Source organism: Geotrypetes seraphini, chromosome 16, assembly GCF_902459505.1.
Source record: "Geotrypetes seraphini chromosome 16, aGeoSer1.1, whole genome shotgun sequence".
In the NCBI taxonomy this organism is placed as follows: Eukaryota; Metazoa; Chordata; class Amphibia; order Gymnophiona; family Dermophiidae; genus Geotrypetes; species Geotrypetes seraphini.
This window is the reverse complement of record NC_047099.1, coordinates 6,295,897-6,312,343: the sequence shown is the minus strand read 5'-3', so window position 1 is coordinate 6,312,343 and position 16,447 is coordinate 6,295,897. Positions and strand designations below refer to the sequence as shown.

At 45.5% G+C, this 16,447-nt stretch overlaps 1 protein-coding gene across 3 annotated transcripts in view; it reads right to left on the bottom strand.

Annotated features, from left to right (window-relative positions):
- Nucleotides 1-16,447, bottom strand: part of ACIN1 (apoptotic chromatin condensation inducer 1) — a 46,389-nt gene that overhangs the window by 18,141 nt on the left and 11,801 nt on the right. For all 3 annotated transcript variants that reach the window (XM_033924407.1, XM_033924409.1, XM_033924408.1), the window contains exons 5-7: nucleotides 13,220-14,926; nucleotides 7,312-7,527; nucleotides 6,360-6,487 (exon numbers count right to left, since the gene is read on the bottom strand). In XM_033924407.1, the coding sequence (XP_033780298.1) occupies nucleotides 6,360-6,487; nucleotides 7,312-7,527; nucleotides 13,220-14,926 (2,051 nt within the window). The remainder of the gene's footprint in view (nucleotides 1-6,359; nucleotides 6,488-7,311; nucleotides 7,528-13,219; nucleotides 14,927-16,447) is intronic.

Here is a 16,447-nt window from a genome sequence, read left to right as displayed (position 1 = left end):
GATAAATAGTAAAGTGCTAAGCCGGCTCAATTATAGATAACCGCTGCAGCGATATAACAAGTTCTAATAAAACAAACGTATGGAGAAAATGACAACCCCCTGCTTACTTCTCTTAGTCAGAGGTTCAAGTTCCAGCCACACCATCCAGATCCTACCATGTCCCTGACGAGACAATACGGAGAAAATGCATCCAAATGACCATCCCTGTGTTCTTTACCAAATCCCTCCACACGAAAAGGTCAGTTGAACATCTAACAGGAAATACAGAGGATGGATTTAAGAATACAGTACTCCCCTGAAGTTCGCGGGGGTTGCGTTCCTGGAGCACCCGCAAACTTTGAAAAACAGCAAATATTGGATGTGGATTAGGAGCAGGGATCAGAGGCGGGAGAAGGCTGCAGGGGCGGCGGCGGGGGTCGGAGGATGCGCACGGCGGGATCCCAGAAGAGGCGGTCAGAAAAAAATGAGAATGACTGAGTCTGTGAACCGCAAATTCGCGGGGATATACTGTACTGTGTAAATAAGCACTATAGCATAGGAGCCTGAAATTTTGGAAGCAAAATGCACAATCCTGGAAAATAAAGTTGCTTACCTGTTACAGGTGTTTTCTAAGAATGGTAGGATAACAAGTCGTACATATGGGTGATGCCATCATATGGCAATCAATGATGAAGCACTTTTCTGAAAGTGTCTTAAGTGCTCAAACTGAGATGTTCCATATCATTGCTGGTACATGAGCCCCCCTGAGTCCTATGTACTAGCACTGGAAGATGACCCATCTCTTAGGGGGAGGTGGACAAGGGTGCTTGGACTGTTGCCTTCCAAAAACATCCATAACTGCTAAGAAACTTTGTTTTCTTGTTTCTTTCTAGGACAATCTCATAATGGTACACACGAGAACCCCAAGTTAGGGGCTGCTCCCTAACATAAAAGGGGAAAGCGTAACAATTTCAACAATTCATGTGATAGTCAAACGAGTTAACCGGCCCGGAATGGCTGCCAGCTAAACTTGCTTGTATGCGGCCATCTAGTTATTGTCAGAGACACTTCACTGATTAGTGTTGCTGAAAATGACCGGTTAGCGCCAAAACGGAAGCTGGCTACGTCAGAGGTGTTCTGGGGGTGGAGTCCAGTTAGCTTCCAATATTTAGGGCTAACTAGCCATATTTAGATTACTGTAACTCGCTTCTCACAGGTCTTCCACTAAACCAGCTCTCTCCCCTTCAATTTGTCCAAAATTCTTCTGCATCACCAGTATCGCATTACTCCTTTCCTCAAGTCACTTCATTGGCTCCCTATCCATTTCTGCATACAGGTCTAACTCCTCTTATATACTGACAAGTACATTCACTCAGCAGCTCCTCAGTATCTCTTCTCTCTTCCTATACCCCTCTCCCTGGGAACTCTGTTCATCGGATAAGAGTCTCTTATATGCACCCTTCTCCTCTATTGCCAACTCCAGACTTCGTCCTCTGTCTTGCTGCACCCGAGTCAGTACGTCAAGCTTCATCTCTGGCAGTGTTCAAATCTAGGTTGAAAGTCCACTTTTTCGAGGCTGCTTTTAACTCCTAATACTCACTAACTTCCTCCATGTCTGTTGTATCATTCCCTAACCCTATTTGTTCTGTTTGTCTAGTTTAATTAGATTGTAAGCTCTATTGATCAGGGATTGTCTCTTACATGTTTACTATATAGAACTGTGTACGTCTAGTAGCGTTATAGAAATAAGTAGTAGTAGTAGTAGTTTAGCACATAAATAGCTGTCTTATCTTTATGTTGAAGCCCATGGCCAATTAACTCTAAATATTGACTTAACTGGGCATACACTAAACATAAGTTCAATGTTCAAGCCCCCGGGCAATGAATTTTCAGTTTTAGTGCAGATGGCAGACAAAAATAAATGCTGACCACCGCCGGCTGAATATCAGCCGACATTTTTTTGTTGAGAGAAAACCCAAATGTATTTCATTCTTTTTTTGAAACCAACCCAAAATAATACAAATAACTCCAGATGGGATGGAGTTGGTTTCTACCCCTGAGCACTGACTGCCCAAGCCTTTTGTGTCAGAATAAGTGCCCAGTCAATAATGGGATACAAGTGTGTGGACTAAACCCCACTACAGCCCAGCAGATCTCTGCCACTGTCTTAGGAAGGTCACAAATGCTGCCACGACTTCAACGTCATCAGCTTCGACATGCCCTTTTAGTCAGACCTGCCTGGACGTTACAGAAAGATGTAATGTGCTAATCAAGTAGATGGCGTTCCTTCGCCTACAGCAATCCCAGGTTGGTTTTGGTCTAAAGCAATGTTCCCAAACCTGTCCTGGAGGACCTCCAGCCAGTCAGGTTTTCAAGATATCCCTAATGAATATGCATGAGAGAGATTTGCATACCTGTCACTTCCATTATATGCAAATCTCTCTCATGCATATTCATTAGGAATATCTTGAAAACCTGACTGGCTGGGGGGCTCCAGGACAGGTTTGGGAACCACTGATCTAAAGAAACAAAAGGCTGGGTGAATTTTCTACAGGCCTGTTCTAGATAGAATGCTAAAGTTCTTTTGCAATTAACATTGTACAAGGCTTGTTCACTTTTATAGACATGTGGCCTGGGAAAAACACACAATTAGCTTAAGCCATATCAGGCTCACGATAGTACCAGGTCTCCAGAAACTGAACGACATGGGTGAAGCCACTGCTTGCCCTGAATTGGTAGCATGGAATGTTGCTACTATTTGTGTTTTTGCCAGGTACTAGTGACCTGCACTGGCCACCGTGAAGATGGGCTACTGGTCTGACCCAGTAAGGCTTCTTATCGTCTTATGACTTGAGCAGTCTCTTCTTTTCTGTTCCCTTCTTTGTTCCTTGGTTTGTTCTGTTAAAAGTATGATTGGTTGTCTTTCTGTTCTATGAATTCTGTTTCTTATTTCCTGTTTTTAGATTTTATGTAAACAACTCTGACCTGATCTCAGATGGAGCAGTATTGCGATCCTTCAATGAAGCTTCCTTGAATGGCTCAAAAAGAGACCTCAACAAAGCCGCCTTGAGGGGTCTTAAGAGCTTCATGCTTCTCCAGATCGCTATCAAAGCCTTTGCCTTGACTAGAACCTATAAATTATGCCAAGGCCACAATTTGTACTTTTCAGAGAAGCAAAGACTAACTCTTCTCCAAGCTGTTCTCCTTTACCAGAGGTAGACAGAGTCTTAACCCTGAATGGGCTACTTTAAGTCCCACATCTGGAGAAGTCCATTCTGCTGATATCATTTCTCTAAAGGCTCTGTGCAAGGGAAGGCCTTCCAAATGCATTCCAATAGGGGATTTCCAGTTGATCACTCTCAACTGTATACTTCTCTGAGGTATCCAGTACTGACATGACCTGAGAAATCAATGCGGACAGCTCACCTCTGTGAAACATTCTCACTGCTGAGGGCATCACTTCCTCCTCCCAGTATGTCTCTCCATGGTCCTCTCCAAGGAGTTCACTGCCCCCCTTCCCTCAGATTGCACCCCATCCAAGCTGTTTCTGGCACTTTGCCTGCCCTGTATCATCCAAGGATAGACTTGTCACCCAACCTCAAGCAGATCTCTGGCTTGATACAAGCATAAGACCCGATGTATCAGCAAAACCAACTCTAACGAAAATGTCCATTGTATCGTTCCTCTTACCAGTGCTCTCCCTCAAAAGCACCATAGTCTCATATTGGGACCCAATTCTGAGTGAGAGGACTACAATATGGTAGTAGTTTTGGCCCCACAATGCACCAAGCCTCTGGTGCCCCCGAACCGCTTCAAACTCTCTCCCTGGGAATCACCTTTTGTATGGGAGTCTCTGGCCTTGCTTTCAGGGACAATGCCACATGACAAGCAACGCTGGCCTTTGACTCCATCCTCATTAAGGATGTGATTTCCAAAATGCACCACGTTTGCAACATCTGCCCCAGCTGGAGTTCTCTTTACTTCCACCAACAGCTTTCTGCAGCAGAGCCACAAAGGGCCAGATTCTAGAAATGGTGCTGAGTGGCACGTACATTGTAGGCGCCACTCGATGTCGCTGTCAATCAAAAAAAATGGTGCCGTTTATAGACTCATGACTAGCAGCATCTCAGCGTCTTTTATACCTAAGTGATGCTCCATTAGGCCAGCTTTACATTTGCCTAAATTGGCAGCGCCTAACAACGCCTAAATCAACCATGCCTATTCTCTGCCAAAATCCACGCCTACTTTTTAACATAGGCATCATTAGGCGTTGGATGGCACCTTCACGTAGGTGTCACTAAGCATCCTAAGACTCTTAAATTGCTTAATTATTTTTGGATTGGCTGAAAACCGGCGTGGGCAATTACGAATTAAAAAATTAAGTTTGGCATGGATCCCAAACAGGCGTTGCTAGGTAGCTCCGATTAGGATGCTGTTTAGAGAATATGGCCATAAGAGCTGGAGATACTGGCCCAATGCCTTGCTCAAGGTCTTGGCTGCATTTTTTTCTTTTTAAAATGTCGTCAGCTACCTAGTTGCCCCTAGTTCCGGCACTCATGATTCTTCTTCCAGTAATAGGTTAGCCAGGACATGAGCTATTCTGCATTACACTAGCCAGAGGGCCGGGGAGGGAGGGATCTACCCAGAACGGGCTACCCACTCTTTGCCTCCTTAGTCCACCCAGAAGTCTCCTGAGCTTCCTATTTTATTTTTAACAGGCTACAATAGGGAATCCCAAAACCAGGCCTCTCTAACCAGGTCTATCCAACCAGTCTAGTCTATACATGATAATGCATCTACCATCTGCGGGAGACTGAGAAATACAGGCAGTTCCCATTTTACAAACATCTAACTTACGTCAAACTCGTACTCTCTTCCTCCCGAGTCCCAACGCGCCCCTCTCCCTCCTTCCTGAGTTCCAACACAACCCTCTCCCCTTCCCTCCCTCCTTCTGTGCTCCATGTACATGCCTCCCCCTTTCAGCCACAGTCGTTTCTCTGTATAAAGCCACAGGTTCCTATGCGCGTCCCGTAGCTGAGCCAGAAGCCTTCCCTCTGATGTAGGAGGAGCTTCCTCCGATGTCAGAGGGAAGGTTTTCGGCTCAGCCACATGATGCGTGTAGGAGGGAGCTGGCTAGAAGGTAAACACCTGCCGGAGGCACAGAATGGAGGGAGGGAGGGGGGCATGAGCCATAGGATGGAAGAATGGAGGGAGTGAGGGAAAGAGATGCTGAGGTGGGGGAAGGAATAGAAAGGGAGAATTGGGTATCTGAGTGAGAAGGAAAGAGAGATGGTGCACATGAGGAGATGAAGAAAGAAGAGGATTGTTGGGCATAGGGAGGAAAAGAGAATTATTGGATATGGTGGTGGGAGAGGAGTGAGGTAGAGATGCGAGGGAGTGATGTGGTGGAGAGGGAACAGTGGGATAGATGGAAAGGAATGTAAAAGGGGCCTCAAGGAGGTGAAGGTGCGAAGAATACTTGGATCCGAGTTACATACAAATTCAACTCAAGAACAGTTTAAAAAACGGAACTCGTTCTTAACCCAGGGACTGCCTGTAGGCTGTTTGTGGGCTACATAGGATGTTTACAGGCTTAAGTTTGAAACCAGTGGTTCCCAGTCTCCATCTGATGGTAGGAATGTGTATATTCAAGATTCTGTACTGCCTAGAACCTTGTTCTCCCAGGCTATGTCACAGAACCCTCTCCTCAACCATACTTTAACTATATGCTACAGCTATCTTCCTCAACCCTTTTTCTTCCAGAACATTCTTCTATACAGTCTGAAATATATCTAACCATAACAAATATCATCTGGAATCTTCTTACCACCCCAACAACCGTAACCTTTGTTCTAATATCCTCAGGGCTTAATTTACAAATAAAAAGAAAGTGGATCTGTGGAGCCGGGAAAAGCGTGGGGAGGCCAGGAGCAACAGGGGAAGAGGGAATGGATTAGAGATTAAAGTAACTGTTCTCTGCTTTGTTTCAGGCTCACAACCTACCCTCTTCCTCCCTGCAGGCTGCTTGGAAGGAACAGTCTAGAGCAGAATTTCATTGCTTTTCTGGAATTTGAAAATAAATGGTGGAACTGCATTCTAGACTATTCCCCCACAAATTAAGCCCTTAATATCTCTTTCAAATCCTCTGGATCTTTTCTAGAACTCTTTATCTTCTGTGCTTACTAGCTTTTTTCCAAGAACCTCATCACCTGATTGATCCCTCAGCCTTTAAATTATACAATCACTGCCTGACAATCCTAGAACTTTTTGTCCTAGCCCAGGTCATGCTTTTCTGGTCACTTACATGTTGTCCCGCTCCCTGCTAGTGGTGTGCTTTGCTGTGACCGTAGCTGTTTATCACCTCCTTTCTGATCACTTACACATTATCTCTGCTTTTTCTTGGCTCAGGCACTTTCTGCACCACGAAGACTGTAGCATTTCCAGCAGTGCCACTAGCATGGGGCACCACCACCTCCTGTTCAGAGTCCAGGTGCAAAATATCTGTCTCCTGTCAGGAAAAAAGCAACAAAAACACACAGCACAAGAAGTTATTTCTGACACTTGCATCACTTACAGCAGAGAAGCGCTGCTTGTGGGACAGAACCATATGCTAAATATTGGAACTCTTACCCTGAAAGTATCCAGTGCTTGGAAAAATGACATTATAATCATTGCCTCAACAGCTCTCCCATCATACCCCCATGTCCCACAGAAACTCCTTAGAACATAAGAGTTGCATACTGGGACAGACATAAGGTCCATCAAGTCCAGTATCCTGTTTACAACAATGGCCAACCCAGGTCCCAAGTACCTAGATAGATCCCAAGTAGTAAAACAGATTTATCACCACATCCTCCGGCAACAAATTCCAGAGTTTAATTACACGTCGAGTGAAGACATATTTTCTCTGGTTTCTACTACTTAGTAGCTTCATTGCATGCCCCTAGACCTAGTATTTTTGGAAAGAGTGAACAAGCAATTTACATTTACCCTTTTCACTCCACTCAGTATTTTATAGACCTCCTTCACTTCCTTATGTTCATTTTGCCTTAGAAGCTCCTCTATTGATTTTGCATGGTCTTTCAGAACTTCCTCCACTTTTTCTCCACTCAGAAGCTCCTCCATCACTTTCTCATGCTCCCCTTCTCTTCACTGCTCCCCAATGTTTGCCTCATGCATCCTATCTTTACTTCAAGCCCTGTCCCTTAGAATCTTCCTCACAGTCACAGAATTATCTTCTTCACCGCTTTAATTACAAGAAGCTTCAACATCTTTGCTAGGCACTATCTGAACTTAAGTGGTTAATGCTTCTTTAAATACTTTGTATGTTACCTGCTCTGCTGGTCTCTGGGTCTCCTGCTGCTGGTTCAGTAACTCTGTTGTAACCGTATTCTGCTCAGGCCCCACATTCCAACGATTTCGACGCAGACGAGGGGGCTTGTGAGGAGGTGAGCATGCAGGCGTACTCTCAATAGCTGCAGGAGAGTGCTCATGGACTGTGATATTTCCTCTGGACAGAAAGTCTCTGCAAGGCAGAGGGCTGTGGGACTGGAAGTGAGATCAAGGGAGGGAGCTTCAGGTTATCACACTGTATACCTTTTCTTTGCTTTCATTTAATGTTTACACCTGCTCACTGTATCTATTTTATTGCTACAGCAGGAAGGAGAAATTAGGTCCTTACCTGCTAATTTTTTTTTTTTTCTTTTAGTCCCTCCATACTGGCACAGAAACAGATGGGTTTATGCTTCTCTGCCAGCAGGTGGAGACTGAGACATTGACTTTTGGTTACAGTTCAAGTGGGCTGTGCAGTCCCTCTCATGCTCAGTCTTAACGAATAGCCAAGCAGAAAGCCACTAGGCTGAAAACAATAACATCCCAACTTCACATGTACATGGAGAAGACAAAGGAAAATACTGTTGGATATTGATTAGAACAGGAGTCTTTCAGAAATGCCCCACAGATTGCCAGCTAAACCAGCCAAATCAAATGCCGCTGCTCTTTAAACGCCCAACAACAAAAAAACCTGCAGAAAAACCCGTACGTCTTGACGAAAAACACTGAACAGAATGACAGGGCGGGATCTGTGCCGGTCTGGAGGGACTAAAAGAAAGAAAATTAGCAGGTAAGGACCTAATTTCTTCTTCTTTAGCTTCTCTCCAGACTGGCACAGAAACGGAAGGAGTGTACCAAAGCAGTATCCATCATAGGTAGGACCCCTGAAAGGCCACCACAATCACACGCTCACCAAACACCACGTCCCGATCCTCACGGTAATGTCGAACAAAGGAATGGAGAGAAGACCAAACCACAACTTTACAGATATCCACAGGAGGCACAAGAGAAGCTGCTTGACCCCTAGTGGAATATGCCATTAGAAATTCAAGAACAGGTTTCTTTTGGAGAAGGTATGCCGAAGTGATAGCCTCCTTGATACAGCGTGCAATGGTAGTCTTGGAAGCACCTTCCCCATTACGAGGACCTGATAAGCAGAGAAAAAGATAATATGACTAGCGGAATTCCTGGATCTGCTGAACATAAGAGCAAAGGACCCAACGGACATCCAACTTGTGCAACTGCCTCTGTTCCAAAGACTACCCAAGACTGGTTGATATAAAACGGAGAAACCACTGTTGGCAGAAAGGAGGGAACCAGCTGCAGCATGACCCATTCCCCTGAGAACTCCAGGAACCTACATGAAAAGGCCTGCAGTTCTGAAACGCATCTCTCGGAAGTAATGGCCATCAAGAAAACTCTCTTAAGAGTATTGTAATGTCCTTCAACTTAGAGGCGCCAAGAGGCTAAAATGGAGGACGAACGAGCCCAGAGAGAACTAAATGGAGATCCCAGGCAGGAACCGACAGCCGCACTGGAGGCCATAGTAATTTTGCAGCTCTCAAGAACCGAATCACATCCGGAGAAGAGACCAAATACTTACCATGCAAGAGACCGTGAAAGGAAAATAAAACGGCAATCTGCATCTGAAGGGAAGACCAGGCAAGGCCTTGCTCCAGGCCTCCTGCAGAAACTCCAGAATGTGAGGCAAAGCCACTCGAAGAGGAACAAAGCCCTGCGCGAAACACCAGACCTCAAAGAGATGCCAAACATGGACATAAGCCCAAAGGGTGAAATTCTCTGAGACCCTAGGGGGTGGAGATCACCTTATCTGAATATCTCAACTTCCTAAGGCGAGCCCTTTCAAGAGCCAAGCCGTAAGACAAAAAGGGACCCGGATTGAACATTGGAATAATAATAATAACAGTTTATATACCGCAGGACCATGAAGTTCTACGTGGGTTACAATGATTAAACCCTGAGACAGAAGATCAGGCGAGAGGGGCAGTGGGAGAGAATCCGCCACTAGCAGACGAACTAGCGCATACCATGGGTGCCGGCCAATCCAGAGCCACCAGGCAATCCAAAGAAGAACTCTGTCCACCAGAGGCCACAGAGGAAAGACATTTAGCATGCTGGCCAATCTTGCACCAGAGCATCCAGCCCCTTGACATGGGAATCTCTGCAATGACTGAAGAACCTTGGTACTTTGGAGTTGACCCTCGTGGCCATGAGATCCATGATCGGCCAACTCCAGCCTGAACAATTAACTCGGAGGCTTCCAGCCCGAGACACCACTTGCCGAGATCCAGCGCGGAAGGACTTAGAAAATTCACCTGGACGATGACCACACCGGCTATGTGGGAGGCCAAGAAGTCCCAAAGATGAGCCTCTGCCTGACTGATTTTGCTAAGCTAAAAATTTAACCCACCAAAACCCAAGTTTACCTTTCCCAAGTTTGAATGCCACCAGACAAAATGTTCCAATGGATATATTTTTTATTTTCTCAGCAGAGTAGATCCTCTCAGTACCTCTTCAGGTGTGGGGAAAAGGGTGAGTTTCCAGATCTGGTGAGAGGGCTTGGGGGTTAGGTATTTCAGGCTTTGCAGCTTGTCCTTGTTAAGATCAGCTGGAGAAATGTGAAGGGTAATTTAGAAGTAGTATAAGAGTAATTTGAGCCTAGGGGTGGGTGGGCAGATAGCAGTTCCTTTCTTTGTTTTATTATAAGCAAAGAGGTCTCCAGCATCAACAGGTGACTTCAGGTGCCTCTCGAACTGACTTGCTCTCCTGCAAGAATTGGAATTCCACCAATGCAGGAAACGATCTGGCAAAGGTCGGGAAAATCGAGAACCCACTGAGCTGTTGTGAGCTCAGTCCATCGCTGGCAAATCTCCCGCAAACGGGCTCTGACTGGAACCGTGGGAAGGACTGCAACGCATGGGTAGAAAGAAACAGCCTCTGGAAGGAAAACAGGTCGCAACCCAGCCAGGGCAGTACCTATGAACTCCACTCAACCATCCCCAGGCAGAACCACCACATGGAACCGGGCGAGGTCAGACCCCCGGAGTTTTGTTTCTTTTTATTTCTTTTTTCACTTTACTGAGGCATATGAGAGACACTCAAGGCCTGAACTAGCTGATCCAACTTCTCCTCGAAGAGAAAGGAGCTCCAAAAGGGAAACTTACTGAGCTTAGCCTTAGACACCGCATCCGCCGACTAACCCCGAAGATACAGGGTACGTCGGGCCGTCACACCTAGAGCCATGGACTGGATTGAGGCACCCAACAGATCATACATGGCATCAGAGAGAAAAGAAGCTCCCAGCTCAATCTTAAGAACTTCCTGATCCGTGAAGGACCAATCAGCCACTGCATGGTCAAGAATACTTGCTGACCACAAGAAACAATCCCTGGTCACCAGACAGCCACAATTTGCCGCCAGGACAGCTACACCAAAACAGCATGTAAGTAGAGCTTCTATCTTATGGACCTCAGGATCTATCAAGGCCGAGCCACCGCTCACCGGCATGGAATGTCTGTGCGCAATAGCCGAGACATCCCCATCTGGAATAGGGTAGTCTGGCCACGGACCACATCAATCAGAAAAGTGCGCCCGGAACATTCCACGGAGCATGCACTACATCCCAAATATCCTGATGCATAGGGAAAGAGCGGGATGCTGACTGGATCCTTCTAAGAAGAGGGTCCACCACAAGAGGGGGTCCTTAACTGCCCTTCAAAGTGTAAAACTGAGACACCTGAAGAATGAACTCCTGCAACTCTTCCTGAGGAAAAAAACGCACAACATATGCATCCTTGCCAACTGGCGCCTCAGAAATAAATCTCTATCCAAAACAGCAGACACCCCAACGGTTCTGGAAAAGCCTCCCCAAGATCCAAGTCCCCTTCTGGAGGAAATGGATCAGGCATAAAAGAAACCTCGTCCCAAACACCCGCGGCTGCTGGGACGATGGTTGAAGGGGCCGGATAGAGGCAACCTAAGCAGGAGACTGAATAGTGTGGCTGTGGAAGGGAAATACCCCCCAGATGTCCCCTGGAACCGAAGCAGGATCTCCAGCCGCCTGTAAATAAGCCATGCACATAGCTAACTTAAAATAAGGGCTCAACAACCCCGGCGGCAATCTTGAAATCATAGCATAAGCAGAAGACACATTTAAGGCCTCAGGCAAGGTCGCCTGAGGCAGTGGGCAAAATGGATGCATTTCCTGCCCAAACTGAGGAAAGCGCCGTCGAAACTGGCACCTGAAATCAAACGTGGCACCGAAGCCAAACTCTACCCCGCCAGTACAAAAACACCGCTAGCAGCCCCAGTTGCAGCGACAAGGGAATCCCCTTCGTGAATGGCAGGGGAAGCCTGGGCTTTTCCAGCACCTCCTGCTGATACGCGCGCGAAGGAGAAACCGACACCCCCTCAAAGTGGCTGGGACATTTTGCACATGCCATTCGCATCCACCAATCAGCGCCCACAACCAGTGCACTTTTTAGAAGCGCTCATAAAGAAAACGCCAAAAACCCACACACAACACACCGTATAACAATGGTGGCTTCAGGCTTCTGTTAAACTCCTTTTATTTCTTGTCTTTTTTTTTCCAAACTTCTTACAGCTCACCAACTGTCTCAAGTTAGAGCAGACCCCCACATGGCTCTCTAAACTGTAGTCAGTGCCAGTATCGGTGGCAAGCTGTAAAGTTGAGGCTCCTTTAAACACAGAAAACCTGGGGAGGTGGGGGAAATGGGGGGAGGGACTTGACCTTTTCGAGTGTGGCACCCCCGAGGTTGGTAGGACCCCCAAGTTCTATCTGGACAGCAAAAGGGACCAGGTCCAACAGGCCCAAAACAAACAGACTGTACAACTTACCACTCCATCTGCTGGAGACTGGGAAAAGACTGACTGTAACAGGGACTGCACTGCCCACTTGTACTGATGCCAAAAGTCAGTGTTTCAGTCTCCACATGCTGGCAGAGAAGCGTAAACCCATCCGTTTCTGTGCCGGTTTGGAAGGACGCTAAAGAAAAGCCATGCTCAAGAAGACACTTGCAGCATTGTATTCAATGAACAGACTGAGCACTAAAAGCCGATGTTGCCAGGTTGTTGGCTCAGCCTTTTACCTTCACATAACATTCTTCTAATATTTTAACATAATTTCCTTTTTTTAAAAATCTTTATTCATTTTATAACTTACATCAAGTGTACAGTAAATATCAATCAATTATAATACAACATCACTTGAAAAAATCTTCAATATCATATACCAAGAAGATTTAATCCCCACCCCCCTCCCAAATTCATATACAACTAATATATACCACATGAAAATAATATCTTATGACAATCATATATATATTCTTAATGGAAAACCAAGAAACACCCCCCCGCCCCAAATTCACATAACATATAATTGGAAGGACTGTAGAAGACCGAATTATTGTTTTTGTTGGAATTCAGTTTGTCATGTGTATAAAATGGAAAGAGCGTTGGCAGTTCTAAAAGGTTATTATAATAAATTTAAGGATGTGTGGGGACCATTATTAAATTATAGTAATGAATAAGTTACACTTTTCCCAATTTTTTAATATTTTAACATAATTTCCTTTGGTATAGGAAGAATGTTGTTCTAAAAATGTCCTACCTTTAAAGGGACTATGCAGCTGTTAAACAGGCAGGACAGTCAAAAGTGAGTACACAGAACTGGTCTGTGTCCCGGATGGATGTGAGCAAAGATTTGTGAGAAGGGATAAATACTGGGAGAATGGTGGGGCTGTGAGGAGGAAAGGAAATTAATACGTGACCCCCCCCCCAAGCAGGAGAGAGATGGAGCTCTATGGGGATCTGGGAGAGGGGCTGTGTGAAGGAAGGTGAGCTAGTATATTTAAACAGAGGCCAGTACCTTTTTGGTGCTGTTGGAAGATGAGCGGGAACGCGATCTTGAATAAGATCTTGATGAAGAGCGGGATCTCTGGCGTGTTCTGGGGCTGAAGGATGATGTGGAGCTTGACCGGGATGATGAGCCAGAGTCCGATCTAGACCGGGAGCGGGATCTCATCCTGGAACGGGACCTGCAACTAGAGCGGGAAGACACTGAGGAACGTGATGAAGAGGAGGAAGTCCTTCGCTGGCATGGGGAAGACGGGGAATGAGAGGCTATTCTTTGAAAAGGCATCTCTACAGGGTTCTCTGGGTTCCTATCTTGTCCACATTCATTGCTATGAAGTTCCAGTACTTGCATGGCTCCAGCCTGGAGCTGGGTCATCTCAGAGACTCCTGGAAGCCCTGTTGGCATCAGGTCTTCCATTCTGCTCTGATCATTTGACAGATTACAATTTTCTGCCACTTCAGAGTTCAGGGATTCCAGTCTCAGTGTCTCGGGGTCTTGTATTATAGGGCTTGAAAATCTTTTTTCCTGCATCTCAGATTGCAAATCTTCCACTGCAGGGCCCGATTCTGGATCTTGGAATGCAGGTTTTGGGGATCCCAGTCTCTGTGTGTCAGACTCTGGATCCTGTATTGCAGGATTTTGATACTGTGCTTCAGCTGAAAGGTCAGGAGATGCCTCTCTCTGTCTCTTAAGCTCTGGATCTTTTTCTGTAGGAATTTCAGAGTCTTCCAGTGCAGGAACCGGGGACTCCAGCCTTGATGTTTTAGATTCTGCCAATCCAGTGGATTCCTGTCTCAGTACTTCAGATTCTGTCACTACACGGCCCAGAGATTCCTGCTTTTGTCTCTCAGACTCTGGATCCTGCCCTTCAGGGTCTGGTGATACTTCTTGTTGCCTTTCAGACGGTGGATCTTGCCCTGCAGAACCTGGGGAGTCCTGTTTCTTCACCTCATGCTCTAGATCATGAATCATAGTACCCAGAGATTCCATGTCATGCCTCTTACATTCTACATTTTGACCTGCAGGGTTCAGGGATTCATCTCTCTGTGTGTCTGTAGGGACAGAGTATTCCTGTCTCTGTTTCTCGTGCTGTGGCTCTTGGTCTCCAGGACCCAGAAACACAGTTCTTCCCTGCACCTTACAGTCAGGAGCGAGGGGTCTCTTGATTGTCTCAGTGACTTCACAGAGAGAGACAGGCATGTACGGCTGGATTGGTGTTGGAGGCTTCCTCCCTGCCTTAGCTGATACAGGATAAGCCACCACAGAAGCCCAGCGGCCTGTTTTTTCCAGTATGTGAAAACATGAGCCTTGTAAGGGAGGCAGGTCCTCTGCTTTCTCTTTTATAGGTGATGGTTTGTCTCTTGGAGGTGTCATCCCCTTGGTGCTTTCAACCGAGGGTGCATATTGATCCTGCAATGCTTCCTTGGTCATTAAAGCAGGCACTCTCTCCTCCCGAAAGGCAGGCTCCTCCCCTTCCATCAGCTGGGCAGGTGACGGAGAGCTGCCAGCCACTGGCTTTTTCCTCTGCTCATCACTAGGCTTCCTTGCCACTGCTGGAGCCCTCACAACTTTCTGCTCTTCCTCTTGCTCACTGTCCTCCTCCTCTTCCTCCTCATCCTCCTTTTCTTCTGCTAGCTTGACATCCCACTCCAGTTTAGATCTCTGTGGTCTTAGGAGTGGCTCTCGCTCATCCTCAGTTAACGCTTTCTGTGCTGTAGCCTGGCAAAATAAAAGTAGCAAAGGGCAGAGATTTATAACAATTCAAGAGATCTTTAGATTACATAAAAACATAAGAATAGCCACATGGATCAGACCAATGAGCCACCTAGCCCAGTATTTGATTTCAGGGATAATTAGTGGCTTTCTTCATGTCTATCTTAATAGGAAATTATGGACTTTTCCGCCAGGAACTTGATCAAACCTATTTTAAACCCAGCTACACTAACTGCTATAATCACATTCTCTGGCAATGAGTTTGAAAGCTAACTATTTGTTGAATGAAAAAAATATCTCCTTCTACTTATTTTAAAAGTATTGACATGGAATTTCATGGAGTGTCCCCAAGTCCTTATACTTTTTGAAAAAGCAATCAATCGATTCATGACTACCACACCACTCGGGATTTTGTAGATCTCTAACGTATCCCCCCTCCCCCTCAGCCGTCTCTTTTCCAAGCTGAAGAACCCCGACTTTTGAAGCCTTTTCTCATATGAGAGAGGTTGGCTGCCTTTCTTTGAACCTTTTCTAATTCAGTTATATCTTTATTGAGAGTCATCAAAATTTTAGAAGTATATTTAGATCAGTTTATCGTTTCAGTCAGAAAAAGCTTCTTCATGCTGTGGAAACTGCATACAGTAAAATCTTATTTTGACTTTTCTTCTTCAGACTATTGGTGCAGTCCTTAGGGCTCCTTTTACGAAGGTGCGTTAAGCGTTTTAGCGCACACTAGCCGAAAATCTACCACCTGCTCAAAAGGAGGCGGTAGCGGCTAACGCGCGGGGCAATTTAGTGCGCGTTAAGGCCCTAACGTGCCTTTGTAAAACTTACCAATTTACTTACGTGGTGGTGAATCCTTACTAGAAAAATTGAAAAGCACTTTAAAAAGTTAATCTTTATTCATTTTTATCTCTTACATCAAGTGAAGATACACATATTAAATCAATTTTTACAAAACACTTGATTGTAATTTCAAGTGTTTTGTAAAAATTGATTTAATATGTGTATCTTCACTTGATGCAAGAGATAAAAATGAATAAAGATTTATAAAAAAAAAGTTACTTGTATAAGGATGCATTTGAGACATAGATAGCATCATTCATCTATCATTTTAATCTGACTTTACGTATAGATCGCAATCTCCTTTACCTGTTGCTTCTCTTCACTTCTCACACAGAAGTGAGAAGTGAAGAGAAGCAATAGATTGCGAGACCAGCACCACTAAAGTTTGTATCAGGTTTTCTGAGGCAGCTGAATGTGAATTGCATCAAGACCAGCCTAAGCCTTTGCTCCGCTCCAGCGCAGATAAGTTTTTTTACAACTAAAGATTAGGTTCTTATCTCTGCTAATCTTCTTTCTTGTAAATCCACACTTTATTCTGGGACGGATGGGTGTTGTCTATCCTGGCTTGCCAGGAGCTGTAGGAATCATCAATTCATAGAAGCTTTGACTCCTCCCTCTGCTCTCATACCATGGAGCATGCTCTCTGGACCTCAGTTAGTCTTCAAGCCGCCAGGAACCACT